We start from the raw sequence: 13,467 nt of genomic DNA on the forward strand, positions 1-13,467 counted from the left end.
TCCCTGTCTACAGAGCTGGCAAGGCCCGGGGGGTGGGGTGGGCCTTGCATTGTTCTTGCTTCACAGGATCAGGATATGCCAACGTGCACATCAGAAGCAGCAGGCAGCATGGCGAGGACACACACACACACAGAGACAAACATGGGGACACACACACAGACATGGGGATACACACACAAACACACAGATAAACACGGGGACACACACACAGGAACACAGATAAACACGGGGACACACACACAGGAACACAGATAAACACGGGGACACACACACAGGAACACAGATAAACACGGGGACACACACACAGGAACACAGATAAACACGGGGACACACACAGGAACACAGATAAACACGGGGACACACACACAGGAACACAGATAAATACGGGGACACACACAGATACGGGGATACACACACAGACACACAGATAAACACGGGGACACACACACACACAGACACCTGCAAGGACGCTTTCTGGCTGAAAAGAGGGTAGAACTCTTTCCTTTGACTTTCCCTGAATTTCAGAGAGAGGCCAGCTGCTGGGAAGGGAAGGGCGGCACTTCCCACACGTGGTCCCACAGCCTCTCGCCCGAGAGCCACGGCGAGTGCAGGTACGTACCCGGCCTGGGCGCTGTCCCGATACGGCAGCACTGAGAACACGCTGCAGAAGGATCGCCTGCCACTGAGGAGGACGATTCTACAAAATAAAAACAGAAAAAGAACAAACAACAAACAACTAAATGCAAAGACTCTTAAATTTAAAAATCCCCGAGCTACGAAGCGCTCATGGGATTCGAAGCGGCGTCTGCCCCTCCCTCCATTGATGCTGACGCGGCCTCTGATCCCAGCGTCAGCCAGCGAGACACCCTGCTGGGCGGGTCTGCAAGGAGCACAGCGAGTCCTCCGTGCGACCTGCTGGCTGTGGGCTGCACAGGCCAGACGGGCGCAGGGCTGAGCTGGGTGCCCGGTGCTGTGCCCGCAGCCACATTAAACCCCTGGCTCCCACCCTGCAGTTACGGAGCAAGAGCAACGGGCCAGGAACCACGAGCAGGAGACACGCAGACGCTTGGCAGGTGTGTCTCCCAGGCTGTGGCACGCGGGCTCTGAGGGTCCATGAAGGAACAAGGACCAGCAGCCTCAGCCCCATCCCTGCGACAGACACTCCTGGAAACGGCTCTACATGACGCTCTTACGCAATCGAAGGGCACGCAGACAGGCATTAGCGAGCTCTCAGCAGCACTTACCCTGGCATCGAGAATAACGTTTGCGAAAGAGAGTGACGGATGGAAACAATGGAGAAACGAGTGGAAATTAAAAAACAACATTCTTTGGCGCCATGGCAACACACATCAGATGCGAAGCTTGCTGGCTTCTGTAATCTTTCCCTTCGGTAACTAATCCTGAAGCCAGCGGAGCAGACAGCACCACAACGGCATCGGATTGGGGGGCTCTGACCTGGTTCACTGGGACATTCCGTGGCTTCCACGCTCGCAAGTCGAGCTTCCCAGCACGGCACGGGCTTGTCTCCTCGCTCTTCCTGCCTCTCTGGCCCTCACACACGGCACCCCCACGCCCCTCACTCACCACAAAGGACTTGCGCACCCACCTTCAAGTCCCGCCTTGCACGCCTCTGTCCTTTGCTATTCCTTCTGCCTGTTGCGCCACACGGCACTTGGGGAACTCGTATTTGTCCCTCAACACGGGCTCCGCCGTCCCTCCCCCAGTTACGCATTCCCCTCGGCGCTGCTTCTGCTCCCGATTTCCTCCTCAGGAGGGTACGGACCCCAGAGCGGCGAACCAGGGGCTGCTCCCCTCTTCCCGCGGTGGGTGCAGCCGTGGCACCTGGCAGCACCCCCACCCCAACGCCCTGGGAGCACTGAGTCCCTCCCCATCACCGGGGACAGGACTGCGGCTGCTCACTGCACAGTGACTCCCGTCCACAGTGGCCGACGGGACCCAACAACGTCCCAGCTTCACACACGGGGGCCCCGCGTCCCACATGGAAAGGACAGGAACTGTGACTGCCTTGTTGGAACGTCGCAGCAGCGATGAGAGCTCAGGACGCCCCAGTCCCTGGAGCCCGTTCCTGGGGAGGGGGGGGGGGGGGCGGGGAGGAGTTCACCAGCAGAGTCTCAGACTGAGAACCTGTGGTCTGTGCTCCACAGACGACGAAGGACCACAGGTGTGGCCTGTCTGTGAACGGACACGCACACAGAGGGCCTCTTCTCTCTCAAGGGGGATTCTCATCGGCCGCCACAGCCCCGAGGCCTGGCCACTTCTACAAGGACCTGGCGTCCACCCGGAGGGGCGGCCGAGGCCTGCAGGCCACACCCCGCTGCTCCCTGGTCCCCTCCGGAGACCCGGCTGCCTGCAGCACCGTGTTGATTTGCTCAAGTAGATGTAATAGCTCCTACTCACAAGTGTCTATCAGACGCCAGATCTAAATGCTGTAACGAAGGGGGCACGGGAGGTGACACACTCGCGGGTGTGGCTGACCGTGGGCCCCATCACCTCGGGTGCCTGAGGCCACGCTCCTCTCTGAGACCAGCAGAGGCTCCTCCTGTGGGCTGGGCTGGGCACCCAAGGGCTCCTCGGACACCCAGTGATCTGCCTTCACCCGGTCTTAAGGGTGTCTTTCAGCCCGGCCTGCAGGTCACCAGGCAGAGCGTGGGGTGGGGACAGAGGGTGACCGACCCCAACAGCAGCTGTGACATCAGGGCTTTGTGTCCCCCGCTCTGCACAGCCTGGGCCCCTGCCCAGACGGGAGGAGAGGGGTTCTGCACCCCCACCCGCTTTCCACCAGGAGAAAAGCCTGGAGCCCCGCCCTCTCCCCGTCCAGGTGAGGAAGGAAAGCGTTGGACAGACTCGTCTGGCTTAGCAGACGGCATCTCGTCACTCGGGCTAAAGTGCCCTCCTTCCCACACACCGAACTTGTTTGGACATTTTTATGAGAACAAGAGAATGAGAGCGTGTAATGCCTGTGAAACGCGAGCATTCTTTCCGAGGCTGCAGCCACCACGTGCCCGTCAGTAAATGAGCTGCATTGTTCGTTACACGAGGGCTCGCACTGTGTGGTCTGGCCAGGAGGCCTGGGAGCGGCCGACAGCTCGAGTCTCATTCAGAAAAGCATGTTCCTCTAAGCACAGGGCAGGCCCAGCAGTGAGTAGGTGCCTCTCCGGTCCAGCAGCTGGGCTGGGGGAGGCGAGGGAGGACCACATGCCCCTGGGCATGTCCCGTCCTTTCTCGTACCCGCCCACTTTCTCAGGGGCAGAGAAGTCCCACAGGTCGGCAGCGGTGCACGCCCCACGGAGCTGGCCATCGTCACTGCAGCCGCCGAGAACACAGCCCACGTGTGTCCTGAAGTAGCTCCGGGATCCGGGGGACGGCAAGCTCGTGCCTCTGCTTCCACACCGGCAGCTCCACGCAGTGACTCTGGGGCCCCGCGCAGGGTCCAGACTGGGGTTCCTGTGAAGGTGCCGATTCGCTCTTTGTGAGCGCCAGGCAGCGTCAGTCCTGCACACACACCAGGACGTCAGACTCACAGCCCCTACACGCGTGTGCGTTTGCAGAAGCAGATCAGAAGCAGATCAGATACATGACAGCCCCGCTCCGTTCCGATGGCCCGATGGGCTTGGGAAACCGGCCGGCTCCACGTCTCGCTTCCGGCCACGGGGGCGCCTTCTCTCCTGCACGAGTGGCCTGCGAAGCCCCGTTTCCCGTCTGCGACACAGAGCCGGAGCTGGTCAGGATGAGCAGGAAGTGGAACACGGAAGGGAAGGGCTTCAAAGAGGCACTAAGTCCAGAGAGATGGGCCTTTGAGGGATTAGAGATCACATTCCCACACGCAGAGTCTGTCAGTGCGGCAGGCCCATGGCTGGGATCCCTCGGGTCCAGGGTTTCCAAACCCTCCAGGAGGCACCCTCTAACTTTCTTCTTCACCAGCCCCTTTCTGTGCTTAGGAAAGTGTTTCTGGTCTGAGGGAACTTGCGCTTCAGGCCACAAGGCCTGCGTCCCTGGTGAGATGCCGGAGGGCTCGGGACGGCCGGGAAACGCACACGGCCCCCCACAGCCGACAGAGCCCATGGCCCACGTGCACTGCATCTGCCTTCAACCCGGCTGCCCGGGGCCCAGTGTCTGAGCAGACGGCGTCCAGGGTCATCAAGGGCTTGTAGGAGTTGTCTCTGAAGCCCCAAACCAGCATCTTGCTCTATTTCTAGACCTCGAGGCATCTCTCTTGGCGTGAGGAGGCCTGAGGTCTGCAGGTGGAATGTTCAGGAGGCAGCAGATCGGTGATTCTCTCTCACTGATGTTTCTCTCTCCCTCCCTCTCCCTTCCTCTTTGAAATCAATGGGAATGGCTGTGGAGATGGCAGAGGACAGCCATGAAAAGACGGCTAGCAGCTCCGTGATGACAGTACCACCAGCCTGCATGGCACGTGTAGGCCTGCAAGGCATTTCCCACCTGACTTGTGCCAGCTCGGCGCCCCCGCCCCCTCGCTCCGACGCCCTGTGCAGCCTCGCTCACCACGGTGCTGGCCATGCTTCCCTTCGTCCGGCTCTCCCTTTCCCGTGCCCAACTGTTGGCCCCCGTTCCTGCTCCAGGACCTGTCCCGGCCCAGCCCACTCCAAGGCCAGTCTTCTAGGTCCCTCTTCTCTGAGGCGCCTTCCCTCCTCCAGCCCCTGAACTGGAACAGCATGTCCCATGCATCCGCCATGTGGCAGGGCCCAGAGCAGCTGAGCGGCTGAGGTGCGGGCTGAGCACGCTGGGAAGAAGTGGTTGCAGCCGCTGCCCGTTCCCTGGGGCTGCCCCACAATGCACCACAACGGGGCGACTTCACAGCACACTGTGCCCACCCCGTGCTGGAGCTGCACGTCAGAAACCGAGCGTCTGCAGGGCCACAACCCTCTGAACTCTAACGAGGCCCCTGCTCCTTCCAGCTGCTGGTGGCGGCCACGGTCCTGGCACCCGCTCCCTGACCCCCTCACTCCAGCAGGTCCCCAATCCAGCTTCCCGGCTTCACTGATTCCGGACACCTGGAGGTGGTTCTGACTCAAAGAAGATCCACCCTCCATGGGACCACGCCTCCGCCGAGGCTCACTTCCCCTCCACATACCGGGGGTCTGATGTCATGGAGAGGACGGGGTGAACGCAGAGAGAACAGACGGGGTGAACGCGGAGAGGACGGGGTGAACGCAGAGAAGACGGGGTAAACGCGGGGAGGACGGGGTGAACGCGGGGAGGACGGGGTGAACGCAGAGAAGACGGGGTGAACGCGGAGAGGACAGGGTGAACGGGGAGAGAATGGGAAGAGGACGGGGTGAACGCAGAGAGAACAAACGGGGTGAACGCAGAGAAGATGGGGTGAACGCAGAGAAGACGGGGTGAACGCGGGGAGGACGGGGTGAACGCGGGGAGGACGGGGTGAACGCAGAGAAGACGGGGTGAACGCGGGGAGGACGGGGTGAACGCGGGGAGGACGGGGTGAACGGGGAGAGGACGGGGTGAACGGGGAGAGGACGGGGTGAACGCGGAGAGGACGGGGTGAACGGGGAGAGGACGGGGTGAACGGGGAGAGGACGGGGTGAACGCGGAGAGGACGGGGTGAACGCGGAGAGGACGGGGTGAACGGGGAGAGGACGGGGTGAACGGGGAGAGGACGGGGTGAACGGGGAGAGGACGGGGTGAACGGGGAGAGAACGGGATGAACGGGGAGAGGACGGGGTGAACGGGGAGATGCCGAGGCCCCAGCTGTATCTCCAAGCAGCTGCCCCGACGTTACTGACCACGAGGCTGACGGAGGTGTTTTGTGCTGTTTTTCAGGAGACACAGGATTGTCCTATCACGCTTGGCCTTCAGTTTCTGATCTTTCCCCTTTTCTGCCTTAAACTGTGCTGAACACTCCGGGCCAGGTCAGGCGTCTTGTCCGAGGACAGCTGCCCTCCCTCCTGCCAGCCGCCCTCTGGTCCTGGCGGAGCCGGAGCCTTTGCCCCCAGGCAGCAGGTCTGGGGACCAAGGAGCCCCATCCGGCCTGCAGCCTGAGTCACAGGAGGTGGGAGCTGGGCCCTGAGAGGACAGAGTCCGACGGGAGCAGGTTCCCTTCTCCGGGGGCGGGAGGAGGCGAGCACAGCGGCCCTGAGGCCGTTCTGTTTTCAGTCTAGTCCAGTGATGGCGAACCTATGACACGTATGTCACGGTGACATGCGAACTCATTTTTTTTGGTTGATTTTTCTTTGTTAAATGCATTTAAATATATAAAATAAATATCAAAAATATAAGTCTTTGTTTTACTATGCTTGCAGATATCAAAAAATTTCTATATGTGACACGGCACCAGAGTTAAGTTAGGGTTTTCAAAATGCCGGCACGCCGGGCTCAAAAGGTTCGCCATCGCTGGTGTAGACATTAGTGGCCTTTTGCAAACCAGAAGCTCAAGCGAAGTGGTCTGCCCTGGGACAGTGTCCCTAACTCCCCCGTTCAGGGGAACCACTGCCCAGGTCACAGGGCAGCAGAGGGAGCTGCCCCTAAGGGTGCAGCACCAGGGACCCCAAGCCGCCTTGGGCTCAGGTCCAACGCTGCCCTCGCTGCCACGAATGGACGCAGCCACCCCCTCGCAGATGCGCCAGCAGTGATGCCTCCGATCTACGTGTCACGGGACAGTGTTCATATCAGGGTCGTGCAAATTTTCACTGAACAGCGCTTTCCGACAGGCCCCGTGAAGAAGAGCTGGAGAAACAGGCGCCCAGTGCCAGCAGCCAGGCAGCGCGCCAGTGCCCAGGGGCACCAGCGGGCAGGGCCATGGCTCCACGCTCCTGCAGCTCCCCAGCAGCACCAAGACGCGCCCAGCACAGGCCTGGGCGGCATCTGCTGACCAAGGCGCACCGCCCAGGTGAAAACAGAAAACAGCCCAACAGAGCAGAAAAAGAAGGAAAAGACAGAACACGAAAATTCAATTGTTTTTCTCTTCAAAGGTTTCCATGCAAATATATGTGCAGAGTATTAAAGACTCAGTGCGGCCCGGGCCGGTTTGCTCAGTGGATAGAGCCAGTCGGCGTGCGGACTGAAGGGTCCAGGTCCATTCCCGGTCAGGGCACAGGCCAGGGTTGCCGGCTCAGGTCCCCAGAGGGGGCGAGCAGGAGGCAGCCGATCCATGATTCTCCCTCATCATGGATGTTCTATCTCCCTCTCCCTCTCCCTTTCTCTCTGAGATCAATGAAAATATAGTGAAAAATGAAAGACGGCGCGTGGTTAACCTAAACCTCACCAGCCTCTGGGCAGTGTGAGGAAGCACTGCCTTCTACAGACTTCTTGGGACGGTTCTGGCGGGAGGGGGGTGAAAGGTCACGGGAGAGCCTGCACTTCACTTGGCTGGGTCCAGCCATCAGGCGTCCCCACGCCCTTCCCCCGGGACCCACCCCTCCTACAACCAGGAGGCCGAGGGCGGCGTCTGTGCGTGCGGTACCTGCCGTTCCTCGTGTCGTGTTGCCGCATGTTCTTGATGAAATGGATCTTCTTAAAGGTCTTTGGTCTGGGCGAACCGGAGAGAGTTCGACATCTGAAAAACAACGTCATTTCAAAAATACAGTCAGTGGCCCGCCGGACAGCGGAGCCACCTCCACACAAAGACAGGAAGGAAAGACCAGACAAACGGGGTGAGTCACCCCAGGATAATGAGGACAATATGGCTGGGAGCAAGAAAGCTTAAAAAAACACCGAAGACAGACGACTTCCTTGATGATGCTGATAATAGTTTATGTGGGTCTCCAAAACGCCAGCTCACGAAAACCATTGTCCTCAGGTACAATGACTCCACCTACCGGTTCCGAAGACATCAGTCTTTCTTGTCATCTTAAAAAAGAAATCCTCTGTGTCAACGCAGGTAACGGAAACAGAAAACTGTAAATTAAAGGGTTCGGGGGGGAAACGACACGGGAAAAGTCCGTGTGAAACAACCCTGAGCCACCTTTCTTGTTCGCAGCCCTCTGGCCTGCGCTGCTGCGGCTCTAACGCGGCTCCGCCTGGAGCTTCACTCGAATGAGGATCAGCCCCGGCGAGGGGGCGGCGTCTTCTCCTTTTTGTTTTTAAGATAAATTTTAAATAAATATTTGTTGAACAGAACGACTTAGATTGAAATGATTTTTCCTGGAATGTACGACACGGGCTTCCATGGGCTGAAAGACCTGACTTGTGTGTGTGTTTTCACAGTTACCGGTGTATTCCAAGCTCCGCAGCTGCAACAACACCAAGGAAAGCAAAACACCCCACACACGAGTCTTTTCTTGGAAAAGGGAGCTGACTGGTCTGTTTTGGTTTTTGCTGCCAAATACTGTTGTTCACTTAGACCTTTCTGACCCCAGGGCTGATTCTGCCATTGGGATTGGGGACCCCAGAACATAGCCTCCGAGAGGAAGTTCCAGGAGCTGTGCCCACTGCCGAAGCCACAGCGAGGTCCGGGCTGGGTCCCCAACCTCAGTCCTGTCTGAACTTTGAGGCTTCAGGGGCAAGAGTAACAAGGTAACTAACAAGCAGGTGTGTGTGGGCAGGCGGGCTCAGGACCCGGGGGTGGTGGGGTGGGGGCCGGGTCACAGAGCAACCCAACCTCTAAAATCCCCCAAGGGCCAAGCTCAGGGGAAATTAGGTGCAGACCTCAGGGTGTCCATCCCCCCAGCCCCTTCCCCACCTCTAGGAAGGGCCAGTCTTTCTAGAAGCCTTTCACCAAAGGGCACGGCATTTATTTATTTTCTAAGAAACAGCCCCTTAAAATGTGACTTAGCTTGCAAACAATCACAGCGAAGCCGTGAGTGCCGACGAAGCAAAGGCATGACACCAGATATGTGGTGACTCTCGAGGAAAAGGGGGTTCCCTGGCTTGGAGTCTAGTCAGGTCACTGCATCCGAGCAGGGTCCGCAGCCCCGACCCCCACAGTCGTCCCTTCCCCGGCGCTCCTGTGAGGATTCCCGCGACGGCCTGTACAGAGCTTCGCCATCTGTAGGTGGCGCAGGATGCAGTCACATGGAAACATGCACAGCCGTGCACTTGCACGTGGATGCAAATATGCACACACGTCTCAGGTGCCGTGGTTCTTAAGACCAGTGGCCTCAAAGGGTGCACACTTGGTGACCACCCGCCCCCTATGTTGCTGAAAGTGTGTCCTTGTTAAGGGTCCTAGCTCTTGGTTTTAAATAGATTCTTTCAAAGACCTGCACTGCCTGCCGGAGGGCCTTCAGCAGAGCTTCCTGGGGACTTCGGGGGGAAGCACCCCAAACCCCACTCCCCCTCAGGCTCTAACCCAGGTTCAGTCTCCTGGGGGCTCCTCCTGCCTTCTCGGGCAGCTCTGTGGGGCAGGCCCAGGACCCCCATGGCCTCACTTCTACCCCCAGAAACCAATGCTGGAGTCTGCAAGTCACTCAAGGTCACCACTGTCGCTCTCACACACGGCAGAGGATTCTAGAAGCTCAGTCCCTGGCAAGGGGGCCTCTGAGAGTGCAAGGACGCTCCCAGGGGATTCTGCACAGGACGAGGGGTTAGTTGTGCCTCACACCCTCCCCTGCCTTCCCCACTGGAGAGCTTCCTCGGCCGGCCAGTCCAGGACAGTGGCCACAGCAAAGTGAGCAGGACTGTGAGCACCTTCCCATCCTGCCCCAGGGGCCGGAAGCCCGACTCAGTCCGAGGCCCGAGGAGGAACCCCGGCTGCTCCCCGCCTCTGGGCCTGCAGAGAGGGCTGCAGGTCGGGGGACACAGCCCCACAGGCCTCTGCAGGAACTGGGAGTCATCGGTGGCTGTCAGCACCAGCAGGGGAAGGAGGAGGTGCACCAGCCAGCCCCCACCGACCCAGACAGGCTGGAAACAGGGGCGGCAGCAGCTGCCACGTGTGCGCAGGTAAACGAGGTTTTTCTGGACACCTAGGGAGTCCTGGGTTCTTATTTCTAGGACACTCGGTAACCACCAGGCCGGAGGAAACCCCCTCCTTGTAAATGCTCAATTCTTGGAAACTTACTGACACACTGGGATGCACAAGAGAAAAGCAAGACTTTCAAAAGGAGAACTGAACAAAGGTGCTTTATGCGGCTCTCAGCGCCCGGTCCTAGCTGCCTGGGCTCCCTTTCAAGGAGCAGTGTGTTGTCCTGCGTCTTTTAAGCATTCAACCCCACCCCCAGGGAGCCTGAGGACACCCTAGGGAATCGTGGCGTTAGCAACCATTGCCAAGGAAACCGGAAGACTGAGCACGTGTTGTGGCAGGGTGAGCAAAGAATGAATTAATTTTGAAACCACCTGAATTAACATGTAAATATCCATTTTAAAACATACACTTTAAGTGATGCAAAATTAAATTAGGGTAGGATTAAATTAAAAACTAATTTAATGAAAGATTAGCTCTTTCTTGTTAGCACTGATTATAGGACACACGTAATTATGCAAAAGGTTTTTAATAGATGCCTTGGAGCCACTTGTTCAATGTGCTGAGTTTAAAAGCAAGTTGGGCATTAGCATTCCACCCCCAGTTCCCCCAAAACTTCAGTGCTGTTCATGATACATTCATTTCACAGAACCCGGGAGCTGGGAAGGACCTCAGGATTAGCCCCTTGTCCCTCCCGCGTTACAGATGGGAAGACTGAGGCCCAGCGGAGCTAAGGGAACTTCCAAGGCCGTGTGACCGGTTTGTAGAAGAATCCGGTCAAGCCCTCAAATCCCCTGACTCCCAACCTCAGGTCCCCTCCTGCTGTGCCATGCTGATGCTATTTCCTAGGAGCAAGTATATTTCTAAGAAAAAAATTTTAATTAAGAAAGAAGTCGAGGGGAAAATGAAGACTTCTTAAACTGCCTCGATTCCCTTATTTCTGACTGATGGTTAAATGTTGGATTTGAACAAGATTTGCTGGGAATTCAGCAGTTTCTGGAAGAGCTGAGGGAGACACCTGGTCTCACTCTGCCTGTGTTGCCACCAGGGCACAAGGGCAGAGTAGGCTCGGCCTGGGCCAATTCTGAGAGGGGCAGGGTGACGGGCGTGTGACCAGGAGCGTGTGCCCAGCGCCTCCTCGTCCCCTTAACCACCTGGGCCCCTAAAGGGGAGCGACGTCTTCCCACCGGGCCCCCTTGGCGCACGGCCACAGGCACCCTGACCACGAGCTGCTCGGGCCCTGGGGACACCAGGCTGCCAGCTCCGCGCGCTGGTTTCCCGAGTGTGGCTCCTGCTCACAGCACCGCCCTCCCTCGCTGATCACCTGGGCCAGCGCCAGCCCCCACGGACTTGAGTGCAGCTTCTGCAGCTCTCCCTCCAGGAAGCAGCCCTTCTCCCAACACTGACAGCAGCCAGGACGGAAGGGCGCTGGCACCGCGCCTCGTCGTCCCGCAGCCACATGCACTCACCTGGGACGGGTGAGCCACAACCGGTTCAAAAGCGGAAACTGAACCGTCAGCCCCACTGTCTCTTTGGAATAAAGTCCATGATGAGACTCAGGGCATCTGACACGTTCGACCCGACGCAGGCCTGTCCATGTTCCACCCGCCACCCGGTGGTCTGTGCACAAGACCCAGGACCTGGGGGGAGGCTCTGGGCCCGGAAGGAGCCGGCTCCAGGGTGAGCTGCCTCCCTCCACATGAGCACCTCCCAGGCCCAAAGGGAAGGGCCCGGGACGCCCCAATCCTGAGCCACGGCCCGACCCATGGGTGCAGGTGTGGGTTCCCGGAGGAGCGGGTGCAGCTGAGGGCACACCCTCCGCAGGCTCCCCTGCCGCTGCCACGTGTGCCCTGTCGGCCAGCGCCCAACTCGCTCAGCTCCTTCTGCAGGAGCAGCCCCCACGGGCCACCGGCTGGGCGGCAGTGAGTGCTGCCTCCTCCAGGAGGCCTGGCTGGACGGGGCGGCAGAGGGGGCTAGAGGAGGCACAGCACAGCTCAGCACTGCAGTCTCCCAAAAAGGTGCCGCAAGCACTTCTGTCATCTCCAGGGAGGGAGGGACCAGCCCCAGGGAGCAGGCTCAGCTCCCCTCACGCATTGCCCAGCACCTGGCCGCACAGGGCACCGTGGGCACCGCCAAGTGAGCCCAGGGCTGTGTCTGCTGCGTCACATGGCACCTGGACGGGGCCAGGCTGGGCTGTCTTCATCGCCAGCAGCTTTCGCAGGGAAGGGAGGAGGGCCCCACACTGTTCTCCTGGTCCTCAGGGCAGGAGTGTCCAAACTATGACCCTGGGGCTCAGACGTCATTTTAAACACTTAATTCTGCAGATCAGGAGTTTGAACTGTGGCTGTGACCTTGCCCAGCGAGCCGTTTACACACAGAAACGCCAGCCGGGCACTCACCTCCGCAGGGGCGCGTTCTCCTCAATGTCTTCCAGCGTCTCCAGCGAGGACCTCTGGGAGAGGAGCCGGCGTCTGCGGAGAGAAGGGAGAAGCCTGGGTGTTAATACTGCCTGTGAAAGGGACCGGGCGCTCTGTACGTCGAAAGCTGTTCTAAGAAAGAAAGTCCAATAAAGTCCAAAGAGATCAGACAGCAGCTTCTTTACGAGGCCGCGTGCCCCGAGCCGCACCCTGAAGGCCGGGCCCAGCTTCCCATCCATCCAGGGCTGCTTTGCAATTAGGGAAGGGACTGCTCCCTTTTATGCTGCAATTTTCCCCAAAGACCAAAAATGACAAGGTGGCGTTTACAATGTGCACTCGGCACCGAGCGTCAGACAACGCTGCTGCGTGTTCGGATATTAGTCGTCTCTACAGGCTGCCTGATGAATATTACACTTCAAAACCCTGTTAAATTCAGTCGCAATCCGGATGCAATAACAGCACTAGGAGCAATAAAGACGTGATGGTCTCTGACGGCCATGACTTCAAAAGCAGTTAGAGACCAGGATGACCTCACTCCTGGGGGGAGTCTCTCAGAGACCAGTGAGGACAACACATTTCCTCCTTCCCGTTGCTAAGGAACCGCAAACCGCCTGCCACACCTCAGCCAGGTAACTGAGACTCCCTGGGAAGGGGCTGGGGATGGGGTGGGGCGGCCGGAACGTCACAGCGAATCCACCTGCAGGAGGACATCATTTCCCAGGAAGTGTCTGGCTGAGGGGGTGGGAAGAGTCTGAATGGGTCTCTCTTCACCTTGGAAAACACGGGACTAGAATTAGAGGGGTAATTCTATGTTGTATTACAGTTGCCACAACTTAGATGAGAACATGCCATTATAACTACGTTCAACTTTGTTCTAAAGAACAAAACAGTATCAGATGAGACACTCAGAAAGCTCATTTCTGCAAACTATTTAAGGGCGCCATCAACTTTCTAAGAGCCTTTTCTCCTCTGTGACGTTCCCGTGCTCCCCAAAATGCTCGTCCCACACCCCCTCCTCCATCGCTGAGCGGCTGACTTGTGGGTGTGTGAGAACCAAGAGTCCTCAGACACTGGGACCTTCTGCGCGGCCTGAAGCTCAGCTCTGCCATGACTCACAAGGAACGTCCATGTGGGCAACGCTGCCCGAAGCCCAAC

General features: G+C 58.4%; 1 protein-coding gene across 1 annotated transcript in view; it reads right to left on the reverse strand.

The window, feature by feature from the left end:
- CABLES1 (Cdk5 and Abl enzyme substrate 1) overlaps positions 1-13,467 on the reverse strand; it is an 81,396-nt gene that overhangs the window by 29,117 nt on the left and 38,812 nt on the right. Inside the window, exons 2-4 of the mRNA XM_059707479.1 lie at positions 12,295-12,366; positions 7,460-7,552; positions 620-697 (exon numbers count right to left, since the gene is read on the reverse strand). Coding sequence (XP_059563462.1) covers positions 620-697; positions 7,460-7,552; positions 12,295-12,366 — 243 coding nt within the window. The remainder of the gene's footprint in view (positions 1-619; positions 698-7,459; positions 7,553-12,294; positions 12,367-13,467) is intronic.

Source organism: Myotis daubentonii, chromosome 8 (assembly GCF_963259705.1).
Source record: "Myotis daubentonii chromosome 8, mMyoDau2.1, whole genome shotgun sequence".
In the NCBI taxonomy this organism is placed as follows: domain Eukaryota; kingdom Metazoa; phylum Chordata; class Mammalia; order Chiroptera; family Vespertilionidae; genus Myotis; species Myotis daubentonii.